This window comes from Curcuma longa, chromosome 12 (genome assembly GCF_044706935.1).
Source record: "Curcuma longa cultivar G26 ecotype Majalengka, Jawa Barat chromosome 12, ITB_CL_G26_1.1, whole genome shotgun sequence".
Classification (NCBI taxonomy): Eukaryota; Viridiplantae; Streptophyta; class Magnoliopsida; order Zingiberales; family Zingiberaceae; genus Curcuma; species Curcuma longa.
Genome location: NC_133872.1, coordinates 6,757,388 through 6,781,180, shown reverse-complemented (window position 1 = coordinate 6,781,180; position 23,793 = coordinate 6,757,388). Strand labels below are relative to the sequence as shown.

General features: G+C 38.0%; 2 protein-coding genes and 2 long non-coding RNA genes across 5 annotated transcripts in view; all 4 read right to left on the bottom strand.

The window, feature by feature from the left end:
• The window catches only part of LOC141843151 (uncharacterized), a 105,672-nt gene extending 86,300 nt beyond the window's left edge, over positions 1-19,372 (bottom strand). Inside the window, exons 1-7 of the mRNA XM_074731185.1 lie at positions 19,162-19,372; positions 18,451-18,688; positions 18,280-18,369; positions 17,723-17,877; positions 17,563-17,620; positions 16,002-16,076; positions 15,714-15,910 (exon numbers count right to left, since the gene is read on the bottom strand). Coding sequence (XP_074587286.1) covers positions 17,728-17,877; positions 18,280-18,369; positions 18,451-18,688; positions 19,162-19,280 — 597 coding nt within the window. The 5' untranslated portion in view covers positions 19,281-19,372 and the 3' untranslated portion in view covers positions 15,714-15,910; positions 16,002-16,076; positions 17,563-17,620; positions 17,723-17,727. The remainder of the gene's footprint in view (positions 1-15,713; positions 15,911-16,001; positions 16,077-17,562; positions 17,621-17,722; positions 17,878-18,279; positions 18,370-18,450; positions 18,689-19,161) is intronic.
• LOC141842816 (uncharacterized) lies at positions 2,953-7,033 on the bottom strand. The gene is given in 4 exon segments (XM_074730814.1): positions 2,953-5,696; positions 5,756-5,984; positions 6,030-6,148; positions 6,151-7,033. Coding segments are annotated over 4 exon segments (3,975 nt in total).
• A 741-nt stretch (positions 19,373-20,113) lies between the features above and the next one.
• Positions 20,114-22,148, bottom strand: LOC141842693 (uncharacterized). Its single transcript, XR_012602963.1, has 3 exons — positions 22,103-22,148; positions 20,383-20,567; positions 20,114-20,245 (listed from the first exon to the last, which is right to left on the bottom strand). It is a non-coding gene; the product is annotated as an uncharacterized LOC141842693 (long non-coding RNA).
• A 16-nt stretch (positions 22,149-22,164) lies between these two features.
• Positions 22,165-22,869, bottom strand: LOC141842692 (uncharacterized). 2 transcript variants are annotated; one of them, XR_012602961.1, is made up of 3 exons: positions 22,815-22,869; positions 22,485-22,648; positions 22,165-22,391 (listed from the first exon to the last, which is right to left on the bottom strand). It is a non-coding gene; the product is annotated as an uncharacterized LOC141842692 (long non-coding RNA). The 2 variants fall into 2 exon arrangements; XR_012602962.1 differs by having other exon boundaries at positions 22,485-22,640; positions 22,815-22,868.
• Positions 22,870-23,793: the final 924 nt, after the last annotated feature.

Below are 23,793 nucleotides of genomic sequence, written 5' to 3'. Positions count from 1 at the left end.
CACGTCTCGGGCAAGGAAAGAAAACAAACATCTCCCTAAGTAACTCATATCAATACTTCAAAGAAAGTAAAAGGTAGCTACTTAGGCTTATCAAGTTTTCATAGATCAAGGCATAAAGAGACCCAATTCATACACAAGTCAACAAGCATGGTGATTTCAAGCACATGATTAAACTAAAACTTGATGTAATCCTCACAAGGTATATGATGGTGGTGCTCTCACTCTCAATAGCATGTAAGTAACTGGAGTTTCCACTCAATGCAACTCATGATGTTTCACTACCATATGCTTGCATGTCTCCTACTCTCCACCACTATAAACATAAGTCTCCATGACTTCAAAGGCTTATCATATCCATGAAGAACAACTCATGTATATCACAATGAAGCACAAAGAAACAAGATATATGAAGAGGTAGTATGAATGTGGAAGAAAGAAGACATAAAACAATGAACTGTTATGATGTTAAACATGCCCATTAACAGTGCTTACAAGAAATCTACTTCCTTCTCCCTGAAAGATAACAACTCTCATCCTCTCCCTTGGATGCGCATCCAACTCACTAAACATCATCAAACACTCCACTTCTAGAAAAATTGCACATCATATCAATGATCTTATTTTTTTTTTTTCAACAAAATTTCTCTTCAATGAAAATTTTTTTTTCATTTTTTTTTTTTTTTTTTTTGATTTTTTTTTTTGGATTTTTTTTTTTTTTTCTGTTTTTTTTGTTTTTTTTTTTTTTTTTTTTTTTTTTTTTTTTTTTTTCAATGTGAAGAGAATAAAAACCTATCTACAAATCATGATATGATGTGCTATCCATATAAGTCTCTCAACAACACTAATCAAATCTTTCTCAACAAAAATAAGGCTTCAAAGAAAATAAAGCATGGTTCAACCATGGTGATCAAGCACGGCCCATTCATGCTATCAATTATATCTAGCCTCCAAAATTTTTTTTTCATTTTTTTTTTTTTCACTTCTCCTCCCCCACACTTAAACTTTGAACTCCATCTTCTCCCCCACACTTAAAATTTGACCGTCTCGGGCAATAAATTAACAAGATAACAGTAAATTATTTCAGTCAAGGTATACCAAGAGGGTCACATATAGTAGGGAAAAAGAAATGCAACTAGCAATGAGGTAAAAGGAGTTTACACAAAAAGAAGTAGAGTTACCAAAAATGTAGAGTTTCAAAAGTGTAGACAAGATAGCCTTCATCATCATGTAGCCTATGATATTATGGCCTTGAAAAGAAGCATAGCAAGTTCTAGAGTTCCACAACATGAGTGCATATCACACAACAAGGAGAAAAATGGCTAAATCATCCTCACTAGGTGTATAAAGTCATCAAGTAAAGTCAATCAATTAGAATCCATCACCACACTAATGACCATATGCATAGGAAAGTATCTAAGCATGCCATAGAATCCAAAACATGATAATCAAACTTAGCTAACTTTCACATATCTTAAAGAATGGTATGAGCACTCAAGAAAATGGAACCTAAATTCCTAACACTATGTGTAAATGAAAAACTATGTATCTTATTCACAAAAACATGTATGCAAACCAAACAAAACAACTAAAGCAAGAAAATAAAAAGAAGAACAAAAGAACTCCCCTCAAGTTGGGTAGATTGGGTTGTTGAGCTTTTCATGTTCCACCACCGTCTGCATAGCTCCTTCATGAAATTTCTTCAGACGGTGTCCATTCACTTTGAAGGTCCTTTCATTTGTCTTGTCCTGCAACTCAATCACTCCATAGGGAAAAATATTAACAATGTAGAAAGGACCGTCCCACTTAGATCTCAACTTACCTGGAAACCATTTGAGTCTAGAGTTGTATAATAAAACCTTGTCACCTACTTGAAACTCCTTCCGCAGTATGTGCTTGTCATGATATGCTTTGGCTTTCTCCTTATAAATTCGGGAGTTCTCATAGGCTTCAAGTCTCAATTCTTCCAATTCTTGTATTTGCAGTTTCCTCTCAATTCCAGCTCGATCCAGGTCTAGGTTGCATGCTTTAACTGCCCAGAATGCTTTGTGTGCTAACTCTACTGGTAAGTGACATGCCTTTCCAAACACAATCCTGAATGGTGACATCCCAATCGGTGTTTTGAAGGCGGTTCTGTAAGCCCATAAAGCATCCTCCAGTCTTTTGCTCCAATCTTTTCTATCAGGTCTTACCATTTTTTCTAAGATCTGCTTAATCTCTCTATTTGACACTTCTGCTTGCCCATTTGTCTGAGGATGGTAGGCAGTAGCAACCTTATGCACAACTCCATATTTGTTAAGCAGCATCTTCATGTGTCTGTTGCAGAAGTGGGACCCTTGATCACTGACGATCGCCCTGGGCCACCCAAACCTGCAAAAGATGTTTGACCTGACAAAACTAACAACCACAGAAGCATCATCAGTCCTGGTGGGGATAGCCTCCACCCATTTGGAAACATAATCCACTGCCAATAGAATATATGTGAAACCATAAGAAACAGGAAATGGACCCATAAAATCAATCCCCCACACATCAAATATTTCACAAAATAACATAGACTGTTGGGGCATTTCATTCCTCCGTCCAATACTCCCGACCTTTTGACACTGTTCACATGATCTAATAAACTCATGGGCATCACGAAACAGACTAGGCCAATATAATCCAGAATCTAAAACTTTCCTAGCTGTTCGTTGTGGTCCAAAATGTCCTCCACAAGATAAAGAATGACAAAATATGAGAACAGAATGAAATTCATCATCAGGAACACATCGTCGAATTACCTGGTCGCTACAGAACTTCCACAAGTAAGGTTCATCCCATACATAGTATTTAGCATCACATCTTAACTTATTAACCTGTGCTTGTGAGAAATTTGCAGGTATAACTTGTGCAACCACATAATTAACGATGTCGGCATACCATGGTAAATTCTCTTGCAATTTCAGAAGATGCTCATCTGGGAAGCAATCTGAGTATGGGTGTAGGCTCCCTGTCTTGCACGATTCTGCTCAAGTGATCAGCCACCAAGTTCTCCTTACCACTCCTATCGCGTATCTCAACGTCGAATTCTTGGAGTAGAAGCATCCATCTGATTAATCTGGGCTTTGCATCTGGCTTCTTTAAGAGGAACTTGAGAGCTGCATGATCTGAAAAGACAACCACATGAGAACACAATAAATATGAACGAAATTTATTCAATGCAAACACAATGGCTAGCAGTTCTTTTTCTGTGGTTGTGTAATTTGCTTGAGCAGGATCTAATGTCTTGGATGCATAATAGATAACATGTGATGCTCCATCAACTTTTTGAGCCAAAACTGCACCCACTGCAAAATTAGAAGCATCACACATTAATTCAAAAGGTAATGACCAATCAGGAGCACGAATAATAGGAGCTGAGATGAGGGCTTCCCTGAGTTGGTTGAAAGCATCCTTGCAATTTTCATCAAATCTGAATTCCACATCCTTTTGCAACAAGTGTGAGAGTGGAAGGGCTATAGCACTAAAATTTTTGATAAATCTCCTGTAGAAGCCTGCATGACCAAGGAAAGCTCGAATCTCCCGCACGCATGCGGGGTAAGATAAAGAAGAAATCACATCTATCTTAGCAGGATCTACCTCTATGCCCTTACTTGAAACAATATGACCTAAAACAATGCCATGTTCAACCATGAAATGACATTTTTCAAAGTTCAAAACTAGGTCCGTCTCAACACATCTTTGCAAAACATGAGAAAGACTATCTAAACATGCATCGAATGATGAGCCATACACAGTAAAATCATCCATAAATACCTCCATGCAATGCTCTACAAAATCTGAAAAAATGCTTACCATGCATCGCTGAAATGTACCTGGAGCGTTGCAGAGTCCGAATGGCATGCGTCTAAATGCAAATGTCCCGAAGGGGCATGTGAAGGTAGTCTTCTCTTGGTCCTCAGGTGCTATGCAAATCTGATAATATCCAGAATACCCATCTAGGAAGCAATAGTGAGTCTTTCCCGCCAACCTCTCCAACATCTGATCAATAAAAGGTAGTGGGAAATGATCTTTCCTTGTAGCTTGATTTAGCTTCCTGTAATCTATGCACACCCTCCATGAATTTTGAACTCTTGTGGAAATCACCTCATTATCCTTGCTTGCAATCACCGTCATCCCAGATTTCTTTGGCACAACCTGCACTGGGCTTACCCACTGACTATCTGAAATGGGATAAATGATACCTGCTTGCAACAGCTTCTGAATTTCTGTCTTCACCACTTCAGAAAGCAAGGGATTCAGTCTTCTTTGTGGTTGCCGCACTGGGTTCTTATCCTCCTCCAAGAAGATCCTATGCATACATAAGGAGGGACTTAGGCCAGGAATATCTGCAATGGTCCATCCTATGGCCTTCTGGTAATGCCTTAGCAGATTCAACAACCTTGTCTCCTGATCTGCCTCTAGGTTCTTGGCAATAATGACTGGTAACTCCTCCTCTTTCCCCAAGTAAGCATACTTCAAATGATCTGGTAGGGGTTTTAATTCCAGCTTCGGAGGTTGAACAAGAGATGGAAGCATTTTTTCAGGACCTGCTTCCAATACAGAAATCCCTACACAAGCATCAAGAATGTCATCAGGGATACAATAGAAATCATCTTCAGTTACCTCATCCATATCACTCCATGAGGTATCTGCATCACATTCCAACTCATCAAGAATATCAATGCCAAATAGTGAGTGATCTTCTTCGGGGTACCTCATTGCTTCAAGTATGTTGAATTGTACCACTGTGTCACCAAACTCCATAGTAAGTGTTCCTGCATGCACATCAATCTTCGTTCTTGCAGTCTTGAGGAATGGTCTCCCTAATATCAATGGAGACTGGCCTGAAGATGTATCTCCCTCCATATCAAGAATGTAGAAATCTGCTGGGAAAATCAAATCCTTCACCTTCACTAAGACATCTTCAATGACACCTGCTGGATGAGCTAAGCTGCGGTTGGCTAATTGAATGATTACCCCAGTTGGTTGTAGTGGCCCAATACCCAGTGCTAAGAACACAGACTTAGGCATGACATTAATAGATGCACCAAGATCTAACATAGCATTTGAGAAGCTGCATTCTCCAATCACACAAGGTATGGTAAACACTCCTGGATCTTTACATTTTGGGGGCATTGCTTGAATCAGAGCTGATACATTCTTTCCCATACTCACCAGTTCATTACCTTTGAGCTTCCTCTTGTGAACACAAAGATCTTTCAGAAACTTAGCATATTTTGGGATGTGCTTGATAACCTTCAACAATGGGATGTTCACTTCCACCTTACTGAAGATATCCACTAGCTCTTGAAGATCTTGTGCCTTTTCTGTATTTTTCTTAGGAAGTCCTGCTCTGTGGGGAAATGGAATTGACACTGGCACTTGTGGAGTTGAATCTGGTGGTGGTTCCTGCTCCATATCTTCCTCAGAAACTGTGACAGGTGACTGAGAAGTGGAAGATGTAGGAAGAATAGGATCTGGAACAGTCTTACCACTTCTGAGTGAAATAGCGCTCACATTCCCTCTAGGATTTGGAATGGACTGAGATGGTAATTGACTGGACCCTTGAGATTGGAGCTGACTAAGTGTAGTAGCCATTTGACTCATCTGTCTTTCTAAATTTTGAATGGCAGTGTCACTCCTCTGTTGTTGTTGTTGAAATTGTGCTTGTAATGCTGTGAAAGAAGTTGTTGCATCATGTCCTTCAGCTCTTGTGTGGAAGAGTCTGAGTGACTTGGTCCAGGTATAGGGCTTGAATGTTGGACTTGTGGAGGCTTATACTGAACTGGGTTATTCTGGAATCCTGGGGGCCTCTGAAAGTTTGTTGCTGAAGGCTGGAATGGTTGTTGTTGTGGGAAGTTGGGTTGTTGTGCAAAATTATTTCCATACCGTAAATTTGGGTGATCTCTCCATCCCGGATTGTATGTAGATGACATTGGATTGTATTGTGGTCTTTGCTGCTGCTGCTGATATGGAGGTCTGTTCTGGTACAAATTTGCTGCTGCCACCTGGTCTGGGAAAGGAAATCCTTCCTCTGGTAGCAAAGTAGGACAAATATCAGTAGGATGTGCTACACTAGCACATATGCCACAGACTCGTGCTGGTTGCACAGGAAAGGTGAAGTTGATTGCTGAGTCTGACTAATAGCCATCTGTCTTAACAATGTTTCAATCCCATCCAAACGATTCTCTATCCGGGGCTGCTGCTCAGTAACAGAAGCTTGAATCTCCTGCACACTCTTGGTTACCAAAGACCGACTCCCAAATTGTTGATAATTAGCTGCCATAGTCTCAATGAGTTCTCGGGCTTGTGATGGTGTCTTGTTGACAAGTGCTCCTCCACTAGCAGCATCGACCATATTTCTGTCCATGGGAAGTAATCCCTCATAGAAATACTGAATCAATAGCTGCTCACTGATTTGATGCTGGGGGCAACTTGCACAAAGTCTCTTAAAACGCTCCCAGTACTCATACAATGTTTCTCCAGTCATCTGTTGAACACCGCATATGCTTTTTCTGATTGCCGCCGTCCTTGATGCAGGGAAAAATTTTTCCAAGAATATTCTACTCATATCATTCCAACTGGTAATAGAGCCTGGGGGAAGGTAGTAATACCAATCTTTAGCCCTATCTGTCAATGAAAATGGAAATGCCCTGAGCTTGATGTCGTCCTCTGATATGGTTTGAGGCTTCATTGTTGAGCACACCACATGGAATTCTTGCAAGTGTCTATTTGGATCTTCACCAGCTAATCCATGAAACTTCGGCAATAGATGAATTATCCCCGATCTAAGTTCGAAGTCCGCTTCAAGTTCAGGATACTGAATGCAAGAGGGATGGTAAGCTACATCTGGTACTGCCAATTCTCTGAGAGTTCTGTTGTTGCCATTGTTGTTGTTGTTGTTTTCCATGTTGTTAATCACTGGATTCCTCTGAGCTCTCTGTAATGTATGAAATGTCCTATCAATCTCGGGATCGTATTCAAGTAATGGCTCCCTAGATGCTCTGGTCATGCACTGTAGTTTCACCTGAAAACAAGCAAGCAAACAAGACAACTAGGTGTAGAAACAGTATATAACGATCTCAAGTATAGAAAGGAATTGAAGTGCCAAATAAATTTTTTTTTCAATTTTTGATTTTGTGACCACCACAACAATAAAAGTAGATGAAAATGAAATTGAAAAATGAAAAGTAAATATTTGCAAAAATGAAAAAGTGGTCAAAATGAAGGAATTTTTCCAAAAATGGGTTTATTTCACGGCCAAAGGCGGTGAGTATTGTTCCCTAGCAAGCAAAGTTCAAAGCAAAAACAATCTAGAACTACCTAAACACCGCTACCAATCCCCGGCAACGGCGCCAAAAATTGATGCGTGGCTCAAATCGTCGTCTAAATGAGCACGTCAATTTAATTAATACCGAATCCCCTAACTAAAGTAGTATAGGGCAACTCGAGTCGTCTCCCAACGATTGTAGACGGTGTGTGGTAATTCTAGTGGTTATTACAATTGGGGATTTGGATTTTTCTCTTTTTGGATTGGATGGGGGGGTTGTTGTCTTAAGTTCTAATTCTAAACAATGGAAAGAACACTAAGTATCAAGAACAAATTGCATTAATAAAGTAAAGAGTGCAACAAGTAAATAAGTGCATGAACAAAGAAACAAGCAAGAGAAATCTAAGGACAAACAACATTCAAAACTGTAAGGGGAATTTTAACAAACACTTGATATGCCAAAAGTCTAATCTATGCTTAAAAATGGAAGAAAAGTAAAGCTAATGATTCTCCCTAAGGTTCTCGCCGAAGATGGATGCGAGGCGAAGCGGACTCCACGAATGATGCGCCGAAGGAAGGAATCTCCAACTTCGAAGCAATCCGGAGAGGATGTGGATGGATGAGATGACGTGAAGGAGAAGAAGGTCCTCTTGCTCCTTGATGGATGGAAGGTGGTCGGATTGAAGAAAGGAAAATCTCCTCGCCTTCTTTCCGGGGCAATGAATGGAGATGGTGATGAAGAAATGGAGAGTAGGTGGCGGCTAGGGCAAGTCCCAAGGAGAGAATAGCTTTTCTTGACAAAAATCAGCTTTTATACCCAAAACAGCTCCGCGACACGGCCGTGCCTCTTAGGCACGGCCTGGGGCAAAATAAACTATAAAAATGAGTGTTATCACCTCCTGAGTTAAAGGAATTTGGTGATGTCCCTGATAAGCATCTAGCATGCATATATATTCATGTCCTGAGGTAGAATCTACCAATTGTTCTATACACGACAAAGGATAAACAATCTTTGGGGCAAGTCTTGTTGAGATCTCGGAAGTCGATGTAGAAATGTTATTTTCCCCTTATTTTTGGAACCAATACAACATTATCCAGCCATGTGGGGAATTGAACTTCTCTGATATGTCCAACCTCTAGAAGCTTGGTGACTTCCTCTTGTATTACTTTATTTTGCTCAAGTCCGAAATATCTTTTCTTTTGCATGATAGGTCGGGCGTCAGGGAGGACATTAAGACGATGTTCTATGATGTCGAAAAGCTATTCCTGTGACTTATTAAGGCACCCAGGCAAATACATCCTTATTCTAAATGAGACAGGCTACTAGCTCGACTTTCAACTCATGTGTAAGATTGGCAGCTGATAGGCTCCCGCAAGAGTACAGTTGTCGTCAAGTAATAAAAAGTTATTGAATCCATAGGGATTATGGAATTAATCACTAGACTAGCACAAAAAGAGTTGCAAACAAAATGATTTTGGTGTTGGGGTGAGAAAGAAGGAGAACTAAAGGAATTAATCCTCGAACGAAAGGGAATCAACTATATAGCAGGTATGGGAAACGATCCTAGGATTTTGGAGTCCTTGAGAGTTATGGTTGATAGTATCATGGATGTTTTGCTATTCCTCAATGTTTATATCAATGTAGGGATTCTAACTAAGCTATCCAATTAGACTTTGTTAGGCTTCATCAGAATTAAATCATGAATCTCTAATGTTATGATTACTAGTTTGAGATGATACCTAGATAGCCCGGTTCTATAGCTCTCCCGTTGTCATCGGGCACTCCGTCAATACTACTGGTATTCTACCCTCAGTCACCGAGTACTCAATTAAAGATATCTTCCTAGTAATCAATAATTGTTAGTTATCCCTCATGAAAATTTGTTACAGCTTAAAAATCTCCTCGAAAAATTTGGTTAAAAAGGTTCACCTCTTATCACAAGGCACCTTAGTATATAGCAGGTATGGGAAACGATCCTAGGATTTTGGAGTCCTTGAGAGTTATGGTTGATAGTATCATGGATGTTTTGCTATTCCTCAATGTTTATATCAATGTAGGGATTCTAACTAAGCTATCTAATTAGACTTTGTTAGGCTTCATCAGAATTAAATCATGAATCTCTAATGTTATGATTACTAGTTTGAGATGATACCTAGATAGCCCGGTTCTATAGCTCTCCCGTTGTCATCGGGCACTCCGTCAATACTACTGGTATTCTACCCTCAGTCACCGAGTACTCAATTAAAGATCTCTTCCTAGTAATCAATAATTGTTAGTTATCCCTCATGAGAATTTGTTACAGCTTAAAAATCTCCTCGAAAAATTTGGTTAAAAAGGTTCACCTCTTATCACAAGGCACCCTAGTCATATGATCTTAAGATTTCTTGTAAACCGTAATTCACTCTCATCCATATGAAATCAAGTCTTCAAAATATCACCAAATACGCACAAGACACAATTCCATATAACAAAGTATAAGCATGTCATAGAAGATAGCAAATACATATCCATCGAACACAATCATCCGTTACATCTTAATTTCTCCTACATCCTATAATCAAAGAGATCTACTCAATAACACAGGGAATACAATTCAAGAAGGAAGAAGAAGAATAATTTATTATTCCAAAATCCAAGAAAGAAAAGGAAAAAGACTTATCAATATGTGCGGTCTTCCTTGAATTGTGATCTCCTCGTCGGCGGTGGATGAAAGTGGCGGAGTAGCCTCGAGAAGATGTGACGGCGAATTCCCCCTCTGAATGTGGTTACGGCGCCTTCTTGTTGTTCTTTAACGACTCCCCCCAAAAGGGTTCTAAAAAGTTGTTTAAATAGGCTTGCCGCGACATGGTCGTATTTCATGGAACGACACCGCCATTTTTCATGGAATGGCTGAAAATAGACTCAGCCCCAAATTCCCGATAGCATGCCCAAAGAAGTTGTTGACTTGGAAGAGAGGCACGGCCTTGCATAGTTGTGGCTCTGTTTCTGGGGCACGGGTGTACCTTGTAGGCACGACCTGAAGATGTTGTGGTTTTGTTTCTGTGGCACGATCATGCCTGGTGGCACGGCCTGGAGAAGGAGCTCTTTTGAGAGCATGGCACGGCCGTGCCTTGTAGGCACGACCAGTCTTGGCTTGTGTTGTTCCTTCTTTATTTCACATTATTCCACGTCGATTTCCATCCTGCAAGTGCAAAAGTATGAGAGCAGACCTCCGAACTAGAAAATAAAGAAAATGTGCCTAATGCATGAATAAAGGATGCGATAAACATAGAGTATCAATATGAAAATACATAAAGATGTCCAATGAAAGCAGTAAAAATATATACATACACTACACACATCACACTCCCATACTTAAACTTTTACTTGAGGACATGCCTCTAGATTCAAGTAAAAACACATAGCAGTATCATAATTCATAGCACATCAATCCAATTTTATCAAACTGTAACAATGGTGAGCATGATACTCAAAATCATTAAGATAAGGCCTAAGAATAAGTTCTCCATGCTCAGTGCAAAAAGTGGTCTTGGTCCATTCGGTATCAAAATCCTACTTAAAGTTAAGTCATCATGCTACCGTATTCCTAAATATTCTCGGCCTTAGACACTTACCTGCCATAGGCTAGGTCATCCCTTCCATTGCACAAGGTCTCAAAGGATTACTTCAAGATCAAGAGAAACATTGCAATTATTTCCCCAGTAACCATTATCGGTCTCAAAGGGGTAATTGACAAGTTTCCACTCATGAAACTATTTTTTATCCCCTTTATTTATTTTTTTTCTTTTCTCTTTTCTCTTTTTTTATTTTTATAGATGCTTTTAGAGAAGCGTTTGAGTTTGAAGTATTGCTTTATTTTTGGGTTCAAGATTTTTTTCAAATGAGTTGACATGACTTGAGTTAGTCCAGTAACCAAAATGTAATAGAAAATCACCTTGGAAACACTAGTACTAGTCCGGTCTCATGAATCATGACTAATTTCAGAATTAATCCACCTCCTAGATTAGGCATAAGTGAAAGAGATCCTTAGACTAGGTTATGTCTCAACTTTCTCAAGATATGCTAGCTCACTTCCTGTTATGGTAGATAGGAAAAGACATAGCACCTAGAATACTAGCCACGAGTATCAAAACAATCATCTAGAAAAGAAGTGCTAGCATTTTTACAAAAGGACAAACTCCTAAGATGTTGTTGGTGATTATTGACATGCTATCTACCATGAACTACTAAAATAAATTTTAAAGCAAAATTTAAAGTCAATTTCAAAGTAAGATGCAAAAACTAAAATTTAAAATAAAATGTAGTTTATTTATATACACTATCTACAATGCATGTTCCTCCCCTAGACTTAGTTCGTTCATTGTCCTCCCCGATCTGGAGGAGGTGGGTACCTAGGAGGAAATCTAGGGAGTTGAGGTAGGTTGCCTAAATGTTCATGATATTGATATAGCGAGGCAACCTGTTGGCGTGTAAGATCCATGGATCTCCTAAATTCCTCCTCTCTGTTCCACTCCCTATATTGATGCTCCATGAAACTGTCCACCGAAGAATAGAACTCATCCGCCCTTCTAAAATGATCCTGTATTTCCCTGAACTGCTCCTGAGTCATAGTACTATACTCATCCAACTGGCGTTGGTGAGCAGAGTGCTCTTCATGGAGCGTGTCCAGAGAACTACGAAAAGCAGAAAAGTTAAAAGCTGAACCTGACTCACCATATGCATAAGAATGTCTAGCAGGTTCATCTCTAGGGGAAGGAGGTTCATGATAGGAATACTCATGGTGGAATGATGGTTCTTGGGCATACTCTGAAACTATTTGATGAATGGGAGTGGAATGACTAGGGACTGGAGAATGTAGAATTCAGTGTTCGGTCTTTCTAATGGTAGTCCTCGAGGGGTTGGGTAATGGAAATGGAAATCCTGATGCTCTGTTAAAAACTTAACCCCCCTCGGCTTTGGAAATCATTTTCATTGCTAAGCATGTTTCAATGTCAATCTTGGTATTGCCTAAAATGGATTCTAAGTATAAGATGTCGCAACCCAAGCTGACGGCGATGTTTGTTATAAGACCGCCCACTACTATAATCCCTGTAGAAGATTTAGTATTTTAGTCAAATGTTGGAGAAAATGAAACCCTGAATCGAATTCTACCTCATTGAGCATTGCCCAAATGCAATAAAGTTCCATCTTCCTCACCACGCCGTCACTCTCAGCTCGACCAAAGATGATCTTGGTCATGACAGCAGTGGAGGTACCTAAAAATTGGATTTTGCAACAATGAGGCTTTGGACTTGGATGGGTCATAGGTTTCCTCAGTGACAGTGATCATCTTCCAAAATCGAGTGCTGCTAAACCTCTTATCAAGTTCCCTAGTCAGGTAGGCAAACCAAAATAATTATTGAAGTCCTCTAGAGTCCATTCATACTCTTCGTTAAACAATCTAAAATTGATTTTACCTTTATAGTTCTCATCAGTGGTGAAGTAGATCTCTAGAGAACTAAGGAATTCTAGGGTTATTTTTGGGTATGTTGGGTGCCTAATGTTCATGAAGTCAATCCAACCTATGTTATCAAACATCCACCCTAGATCATCCTTAATCCCTAACAATTCCATAGTGTATTCATCAATATAATGAGAGCAAATTAACTTTCTAGAGGCAAGACAATTATACCTAGCTTTTTTATCATCGTTTCTAAAAATAATACCATGAATATTGTCAATACCTTCGTCAATGGCTTTTCTCTTCCCATGTCTCTAGTTTTGCTCTTCTCCTTTGTTGGAGCCTTCTCCTTTGCTAGTTCCTTTCCTTTTCGTCTTTCGGGCTCATCTCCTCCACCTGCTCCTATAGATCTGCGGATACATTTGATTATGTTGCCTTATTTGGGGGAAGAAGTAAAGAGAAGGAAATAGAAGTAGCTAGGGAAAGAAAATTTGGGGTTTTCGAGTGGATCTCAGTGGGGAGACGAAGAAGAAGTGGAGAAGAAGTGAAGGAAGGAGGATGAGAGGATTCGGGAGTGATTGGAAGGGAGATTTGGAGAAGAAGTTGCACAGGGGTTTGGAGGAAATGGGGCGCACGGGCGTGTTTTAGGGCACGCACGGCCATGTGCTGCTTTATCATGGACGAGGCACGACCATGCCTTGAGGCACAGCATGTAGAGAGCAGTGTTCTGTGGGCGAGACACGCCCGTGCCTAGGTGGCACGGGTGTTGTCAGTGGTAATTTGTGGAAGAGGCACGGTCGTGCTCAGTTGGCACGCCTCAAGCAGCCGTGGATCTGTAAAGGGAACACGGTCGTGTCTGTGAGACACGGCTTCGAACGAGTGTGTCACTGAGGAGAAGGCACGACCGTGTTTGGAGACACGGCCGACAGAAGTTGGCATTCTGTTTAAGAGACATGGTCGTGCCTGATGGCACGGTTATGTCCTGATGTTGTTCTATGGAGGAGACATGGTCGTGCTTGATAGACACGGCCTAGCCTTATTTGAAGTGCGGTTCTAAAATTTCCTATAAAGAATAGAAAAGTTTATCACTAACTCGTAAAATAATCAAAAAATAAAGAAAAATAAAACATAAAAATCCCTTGGGTTGTCTCCCAAGAAGTGCTTGTTTAAGGTTTTTAGCTCGACCCCTTTTTGCACACGTGAACATGGCCTATTGGTTGGAGCCTCGTAATCGGAACCTAGCAGGCACTTGATATTTGTTCGATCATCATCCAACTTACAGCAGCATTCCTTCTCCGGAAGATAAGCATTTAAATCCAACAAGAGGTTAAAATCCACTTTCTTATTTTCCACTTCCAAGGACAGATTGTGATTCTTCACATTGATTTTTGCCCCTGCAGTAGCTAAGAATGGCCTCGCCAAAATAATCAGAATTGACGGGTCCTCTTCCATGTCAAGTATAATGAAATCTGTAGGAACAGTGAATCCTCCAACTTCTACCGGCACATCTTCCACTATACCCATCAGATATCTACAAGAAAGATCTGCTAGTTGGATGGCCATGTTGATGAGTTTGAGATCCGTATGTTCACATTTCACACTTGTCGTATAGGAGATTATACTGATGCTTACTCATAAGTCACAGAATACCCTACCAATAGTCATCATACCAATTTTGCATGGGATGGTAAAGCTTCCTGGATCTTTAAGTTTGGGAGAAAGTTTGTTATTGAGAATTATTGCACTGACTTCCTTTGTTAGAGCTATAGTATGCTTGGCCTCTGTTATCTTTTTGGTTGACATTAGCCCCTTGATAAATTTGGCGAACAGAGGCATCTCAACAAGAGCGTCGAAAAGGGGAATGTCCAAAGTGATGTCTTTAACAAAGTTGTATAACTTCTCGAACTCAGCATCTTTATGTTTGTACATGAGCCTCTAGGGGAAAGGTATGTTGCGCACTAAGTCTTCTTTGATAGTTCCTCAGCGGGTGTAGCAGTCTCAACTTCTTCCAATTTGTCTTCAACAATCGGTGTAGAGGAAGGAGGTTACTCAGTAACTGTCGTGCATGAAATACCCTCCAAAAGAGCAGTCCCTTGAGGCTCCTTGCCCTTTAAGATTCGTCCGCTCCTAGCTCAATAGTCTTACTGTAAAACACCGAAACTTATGAGGACTAAATTGTAATAATTTAAATTTATCCCTAAATCTGATAAGGGTTATTAGGGTTAATTAGGATGATTAATAAGCCCAAATAGCTAGGCCAAAATAAGAGCCATTTATAAGGCCCAATTAATTGATTTAATGGGTTAAGGGGTTAAGCTAAGTGTTAAAAGGTTAATGGGTAGTGGTTAGATCCGAAACCCGTTAAGCTCTTATTAAAGGCGAAACCCGATCGCGATCTCTTCCCAGCTTCGCGATCCCCTTTTCTTCTCCGCGATTATTTCCTCTGCTTCGCACAGACTTCCCCTGTTTCTTCTCCATCGAGCTGATCGCACAATCCGAAGGCGCGATCTCTGGCGGTGCTGGTGAGGAGGAAGCCACCGGAGTTGATCTAGGGCATTGCTTGCTTGGAGGTGTGTGGGTCGAGCTTGCCTTCTCCGAGACCGATCACGCGCCTCTGTTCGCCTCATCGCCGTCGACGCCGAAGGAGTCCAGCCGATGCTGGAGCTTGAGTGAAGGATTCGAGTTTGGCTCACCTTGCTCACAGCTTCAGAATACATTAGACCTCAAGATATCTCGTTCAGTAACAAAATGAAGAAAACAGATTTCGATTGACCTTAACTTTTCTTTTTCTATCTAATAAACATGACTAGTCATGCAGTTGTGTGCAGACAAACATGGTACACCATAAATCCATACGGCAAACATAATATGATACCATAAGCAAAGCAAATGCATGAACATGAAAGTGGATGATTCGTTGCGAACTTTATGAAGGTAGATTAGATATATTACACAAAAGAGAACTAATTCCTTGAACTTACATCTGTGGATACACTTTTTGTGTTGTGTTTGTCATCCCAGTACTGAGTGTCAATTCGGTAAAGTTGGTAGATACTGAGAACCTGCAGGAAGGGGGGAAAATCAGCATAAGCACACTACTGAGCAAGCCCATTGTCCTTCCTCGATAATTGATGCATTGAGGAGCACCAAGCAAAAACAGACTTGTTGCAGCAACGAACTAGAAATGAGAGTGAGCAAATGAAGTATCTTATTAGGCAAAGATCATTGACTATATCATTTAAGGAAACTCTATACTTTTGAAATATTACCTGGATATCAAAGAAGAGACATCATTTGATCATATCATCAATGGAAACTCTAATTACAGTTCAGGTGATGGTTCTCTGTTACAGCAAAGCCAATCTATGTTAGCTTGCATTTTGATAGATGTTTGTAAGAAAGAAAGGAAAAGACGATAGTTCTATTCTGATAATGGTAGAACACTAGAATCCACAAATAAATTAGCAGGATCAATAGTAACAAAGACTTCAATAAAAAGTTAATCATTTGAACTTTTTAATGATGTATTCACAGGATGGATTCAATCTCAATGTTATCTCACCCGTATATGCTTCTAGCACTATGGCATATGGATCTCAGTTATTTTTTTGTCATTAGGACAACAAAAACCTTGACATATATGGATGCATTATGTCAGGATATATATGCCTATGGCTCAACACCGAATCATAAACTACATACCAAGAAATCAACTTGTCTGACATGTTTAAGTCCATCCCATGAGGAACCTGTTACTGGATAGAGCACAAAATCCGTTCGAATAACAAATAACCAACTTGAATATGTGTCTCTAGGATCCTGTACCTCAAGTTTGGTTTTTTTACACCACAGGACAAGTTCAACAAGACCAGCTTTCATGTATTTATCATTGCTAAATGAGCAACACTCACAACGAAGAAGCAAACTATAAACAGGAAAATAGTAGTCGTGTAATTACCTACTGCATAAATAATTTTGAGAAAATAAACTAATTAAGAGATCAACTACCTATTGAAAATTTGTACATTTAGGAATCAAAAAATTTGTGTGAACATCTTCTCTATTAGAATAAGAGGTACATGAAAATCAAAACTTAACTGTTAGACCACGTTTTTGGATGGAGCAAAACAAAGAAATGTCACTATATTCTAACAAGATTACATAATTTTCTTGCAATGTATTAAGTAGATTATTTAGTCTTTTAATAATTGCTTGCCAACGGTCGAATTGTACCTGAATCCCTGATGATGAACGCAGACTACCTCTTGCTACTCCAAGAGCCTGAGGAGTCAGGATCAACGGAAATATCATCTCAGAAAAACTCGAGTCATAAACGGTGGAGGAATCTAAAAGTTCAAAATTTTAAATTTACTAATATAGTAATTTTGCTAATAGAAACAATAAAAACTAATTTATGTACAACAAGACATGATCCCATATAGTCGGTGGTAGTTTGAATCTTATATCATTCTCAAACTCTATGCAAATATAATAATACTAAGTTTTGTTACAAATACACATTTAATAATGTAAGTAGTGTTTTCTTTGATCTGTCTTGGTCCCTCACACACCTTACATAGACTAAAAAGAAAACATTTAATAAGTTTGATATTTGATCAATTCCATTACTCGAGAATTTGTTCTAAACCTTGTCATGAACAAATAAACTCGCATGTGGAGTATGTAACAAAGTAAACAAGAAAAATAAACCTGGATACACAATGATATAAAGGGTAATAAATCCTTTGTCACATTATCACAGATAATTCCATATATCTTTTCCACATAAGTTATTAGCTGCTGCTTGAACAGTAAAGCAGGGTATTTTACCTCCACTTGGTGCACGACGGATAATTCATCCAGAGAATGGTGATGAGAAGTGGAAACTCTAGCATTAGCAATACAACTACAGATTAGTGTTGATAAATAGTATCAAATAACCACCAAATGTTATTATGTGAAAAAAAACTCAACATAATCAAATGAATACTCGAGTCATCCTGCCAAAGAATGAAGTAGAAACAATAGGTTTTTGGTTTGGAGTCCCCCAACAGCACTAGCTACCTTCAGACTATGTTGCAACAGGTACAACAAATTAGAACCATTTGATAGCCAGTAAACAAGCTGATTATTATTCTCCTCTTCCTGAATCATAAAAAGAATCCAAATCTCAAGGGAGTAGCAACAAAAAAGATGATACCAGTGTGAACAAAAATCCCCAACAACTTTTGTAAAATGCGTGGCAATTGAAGAAAAAAAGGTAAACAAACCAATAAGATGTAATCTGATCTTGCAAAATTACCTTAATTACAGAACCAATCATCAGTATAAGACGATAAAAAACAATAGTTTTCACCACTTCAAATGATTTCCAATGCAGAAGACATTTGTAGATGGTAGATGCAGCTACTGGCTTTTATTGGCTAAAGCCAATATTCTTAGAAACACATTTGATGAGGGCTTCAAAATCCTCTTGCAGCATAAAAGCGTCTATTTATCAGGACGAAAATAAGATATAATATAACGTGAAGTAAAATATGTGCAAACCTGCTTTCTCTCCATGGAAGACCTCAGCTTAGCATCAGAGTTTGCTATGTCCCTCAATGCTGGACCAGCACTCTGAGACACCTGCATATACTGGCAGTTCTTTAGTAAATTATCGACAAATTTGTCTATCATGAAGCAGCTTTTAGTAGCATGTATGGTAAATTGGCATACATTTGCAACCTTCAGCTCTTCAAAATCAAACTGACCAGTCTCTAAATACTGATTAGAAAATAAAAAAGAAATGAAATATATGAATGATATTGATGTCAACAATGCTTTAAAAACCTGTTTAGTAGGAGTAATTGGAGTTGATAAATGTTCTTGCATGCTCTTTATGGGAGAAGAAAACACAGCTTGCTGCCTAAGAACCTGAGCCTCAGACTCCAATGAAGATAGCTTCTCCTGAAGCCTGTCTCCAAATAAATAAGTTAAATATGTTGTGACATAAAAGATGAATAATTTATATTTCTAACGACTAAGAACTTGTTCCATAAAATGTGCATAAGGAATCTACACATAAATTGGATAACTATGAGAAGGACCTATTCAAGCATCGTTGAGGTCAACTATCTTTGATTCAGCCTCCATTGCCTTCTTCAGCCTTTGTTCACTAGTTATGATTGACTCTTCATACCTCTTCTCAGTTTCATCAATCTTTGTTTCAAGAGAACTCACCAAGGCCCACATTTTTTAAGAAACAATCACTTCTGAGTTAACAACGTTAAACTAGTAAATTTGCACCAATACCTGTTTCCATAAACCCGACTAAAGATATTTTCACAACTAAAGATATTTAGTTGGGTAAATTTGCATCTAAACCCAACTAAAGATATTTTCACAAACAAAACTATCCGAGGGAGAACATTACCAAGGTTATCTCACCTCAAGTTTCTCATTCTCATCTCTAAGCTTATCATGAAGAGCAGTGTCAATAACAGGGACCTCTTTAACAGCCACTTTAGCAGCCTCACGCTCTTTAACCAACAAAGCTTTCGTTTCATCAAATTTTTGTTGCATCTCCTGCAAGGCTGCTTACAATTTTCATTTTCCTGCGTCTTGGTTTCCTCAATGTCAGTCTAACGAAGAAGAGGCACCTTCAAGTCAAATTTATGGATCAGAAATAAATCAACATATCTCTATATGCATGGTTTATTGAAATAGAATTACAATCTGAAGTCTGGATTATGTTCCTCTATCAGTAAATAGATTACTTTACACTCGTCTTGGTTTGTAACAATAGAACCCCTAGTGCAAGTAAAGATAATTCCAAACAGTTGAATGTACAATTCACCCAAGAAAAATCCTAATATAAACTAACCTTCAGAGAATGCAGTAACAGATGCTTGTTTCAGGTTGCTGGAGGTTTGTAGGTCATACTCCTGTTCTTTGTACATAGGGAATCATATATTACTAACAATAGACATTTTTATTGGTTTGCTTTCCTTCTGAAAAATCATATAGTACTTAGTTGTTCCACATAGAGGTATATTGTTCAGTATGAGAACATCTTTCATTAGATTAAATAGTATGAGCTAACTCACCCGAAGAAAGAAAGTTGATCTAGCTACAAAAATAAAATAAAACTGAAATGAAAATGAAGTAGAATTTGCCGTTAAAAATAGCATTCCTGTGCACCTAAGGCTTGTCACAGTAGGTAAGACCAAGTACATCTAGAGCACAAGAACTTGCATTGGCATGCTGAATAGTATCACTTAATCAACACACTAGAAGGTTTGAGAAAATAACAAAAAGCGAAGGCATAACTCTAACTCAGGAAGTTGCTTTGGATGTTCAATAATATTACCTGACCAAGCAAAGCAGCCTCTGCCTCAATTCCTCCAACTCCCCAACCAACTACTCCTAGCCCATCAATCATAGTAGTATGGGAATCAGTTCCTACCACACTATCAGGATACAGGATATCATTGGGGTGGAAAACAACACGACCAAGATACTCTAGATTAACCTAGAATAGAAGACAAAATACACATATATGTGCAGTTAAAATGAAGTGGCAGTTCAATAGCAGGGGAAAAGAACAAGCTAGGTTGTTCACTCAAACTTATAAGAGTTTCACCAAATCGTTTAACAAACAAATCTAACCTGGTGGACAATGCCAGAACCTGGTGGAACCATCAACATATTCTGGAAAGCATTAGATCCCCACTTTAAGAAACCAAATCTTTCCTTGTTCCTTTGGAATTCAACTTCCATATTTGCTTGCACTGCATTCTCAGATCTTGCTACATCTACCTGGACCGAATGGTCAATTATAGATCTACTACAACCTGAAAGCCAAGACATATCACGAAGACAGCTTATCAAATAAGATTAAAAATAAACCAATGAATTTCATTCAAATCGAAGGAAAAAATAAGAAGCAAGAAGAGTGATTGTATGTCTAGGTTTTCATACATGTCAAATATTTGTAGTTAACTGCAGACATGTGAGTTCATAGAAAGCAGAGATAATTCTTGTAGAATTTGTATTTGAATGAGGACCCACAGGAATGGTCATCGATTTCAAAGAAATGTGCATTATCTCTTCATTTTCATAGTATTCATAAAGAACCATCATACCGATGATGATTGTTACTTCCATTGATATTTTCTCTAATTAATAGTACATTATAATGATACTATATTTGTATATAGAAAATTTTATTACCCAAAGACAACATGTATTTATTAAAATTGGCAATGGTTAAAGTAAAACAAATAGTCAAGATCTACTAACCAAAAGGAAGTCAGATTTGATATGTCAGGGGTTTGGATGCATTGACCAAAAACTAGGGAGATATTTTAACAGCATTTTAAAGCATAGTATACTTAATGGTCTTCAGAATATTAATTAGATCTAATAATGCATTGTCTAGACCCCAGGCATTAAGATTTTGATATATAGTGTCCTTAGTTTTTATTGCAGCACTGATATGGAAATCTATGTGACTAAGGTGAAAACTGAAGTTTTTGCACCAACAAAAAAATTTATAATTGATGGAGAAAAAGTGAGGATTTTAAGATAAGGAAAAATCCATCTACCAACAAAGGTTTACACATTAGAGGGTCAGAAGATAAACCACCACCAGAGTCATGCCTTACAATTATATCTCTAGGAGTAATTTTAAGCTATAAGATATAGCTTGGGCCATGATGAGGAAGCATTTTATAGGATGGTATCAAAGCATCCCATAACGAAATAAGATAACAAGTCTTGCTAGCATAAAAGACTTCCTACTAGTCAATTAAGCTCAAGAATTCAAGAGCACAATGTGAATTTTTAAATGTTTGGCATACATTCTTATTGGACAATGCATCCATTAGAAAAAGACGACAACTAAAGCAATAGACAATATGATACGTTAGGCAATGCTGACTCTTAAGTTAAACACAGTATGTGAATTGAAACAACAACCTCTGATCTGAGGCTACCATCATCTATTCTACACTATATAAGCAATCTTAATCACTCAACAAGGTGAAGCAAAAGAAAAAAAAATCCTAAAAATAGCAATTTATAAATTAGTCATTTGCACATATTCAGAAAACAAGCTCCTATATGAACCAACAAAATAAAGAAACTAAGAAAAATAATAAAATAACTAAGAAATTGATCAGGAAATGAGGAAATGTATTTGAACTATTATTAGAGGTCCATCATTCGTAGGCCAGATGCACCAAAGTGATAAGAGTTGTTTCTACAAAAGGTGTACCTTGGGGACCGACAACTAAGATATGATGGATTTTGAAAAGATAAAAAATATGAAATTATTTAAAAATAAATTTAAAAAGAGCATAAAGAACGAGTCATTTGAGGCAACTACCTGATAGACAATAATGGTTGTAAGCTCCACGAGGCCTTGTTGAATGCTACAAAGAGATACCAGATTTATCATCTTTAGATACATCATACGTGAAAGCATGTTAATATAAGAAAGCAATAGAAGGTTAACTATGCAAAGAAGTACAATTAACCAAACCACTCTATCAACATTTATGCCTTGGTCAAATTCCTTGGTGCTAACATCAAGAAATTGTTCTATAATTAGAGCTCCTGATGATAAACATTGAATCAAGTTTAGCCTGAATCCTCACATAGTTAATAAAGGAACCCTGCAAAGAAAAGAGATATTCCAAGTGCAAAGTTTATCAATTAAATTCCAAAAACCAATAGTCGTAAAGGTTCAAGAGATTATGGAAAGTAACCTTTTAGTCCTTGATCATGAGTGGTAGCCAACAATTGAATATTTTAGCTTCACGGTAAAATGAATCTCGAAAGCCTAATGGCCAAGATTCGGATCATCTCTCAACAAGTATGTATTCAGGCATTCCATGAGTTTCCTTAAAATCTTCCTTTCATTCCTGAACAGCTACAAAAGTACAAATATCAAGAATATTTGATAGTTCGATAGATGGTAAATCCTATTAACAGAATAAAAAGTTGATAGTAATGCATATAACATAATGGTTCTTTAGACATTTGAGGGTGTAAAATGAGAAATAATAATTGAATTAGCAGGTTCATAACACTGGCACCTCAAGCAATATGATTATAGCGTGGTAGACAAGCTTCCTAGTGTCACCTTTAATCTGTTACAAAGTAATAATCATAAGAGAATGAACAAGCATATTTACAAAGAAAATGTTAATCTATAACAAGCATAAAGAGACATGACCAAAGAAACGCAATTTCACATATATAGACCTTATAACTGAAAGAATAAATAAGAACAACACTTTCTCGAAAAAGAAAAGGCTAAAAGGCATTTTAAACCCTTGGAATTGCAAGAGCAAAATAGAAGAATTAAAGCAATGAAATAATCAAACCCTTTTTGCAAATGTTCTAACCAGTAAACTCTATGAAAGAAGCCTAGAACTGAAAGATAAACCTTTAAGTCAAACTCTTCAAGTATTTCCATCAACTTAAAGCAAAAACTCCAACATGTTGGTAGAAGCTCAAAAAAAAATTTGTCTCTTGAAAAAGATAGCATAAAGAACGAAATAAATGGATTACCTTTCCAGATAATGATAGAATATGTATGTTTATTTCCTGTTGCATTGGCATCCATAAGACAAAAGAGAAGTAGTCAAAAAAATCCCAAGCTGTCATTTATAGGCTCATGTCTCAATGAATAAGAACACTGATTAAAAAGCAATTATTGAATTTAATCATCAAAAATCAACCAAACCTTTAAACTCAGTAGCTTTCTCAGGAAACATGTAAATTCCATGTTCTTTCAAAAGCTTTTCTTATTTTCAAATTGGTTTCCCCATCCATATTTGCAGTCTAAAAATAAATTGGACATGTACACTATTAACTACAAGAAGAATTGGGATTCATAAATTCTGACATTCAAATTCTTGAACAAATCTTCCATCTAGACAAACCAACACTTTAGGTCCTTAAAGTTAAAAAGAAACCTCAATGTAGCAGACTTCATCAGGATTTGTACTAGCTAGGAACAACAAATCAATAGGAAAAAAATCATCTTGCTTGACTTACTCGACATTGAAC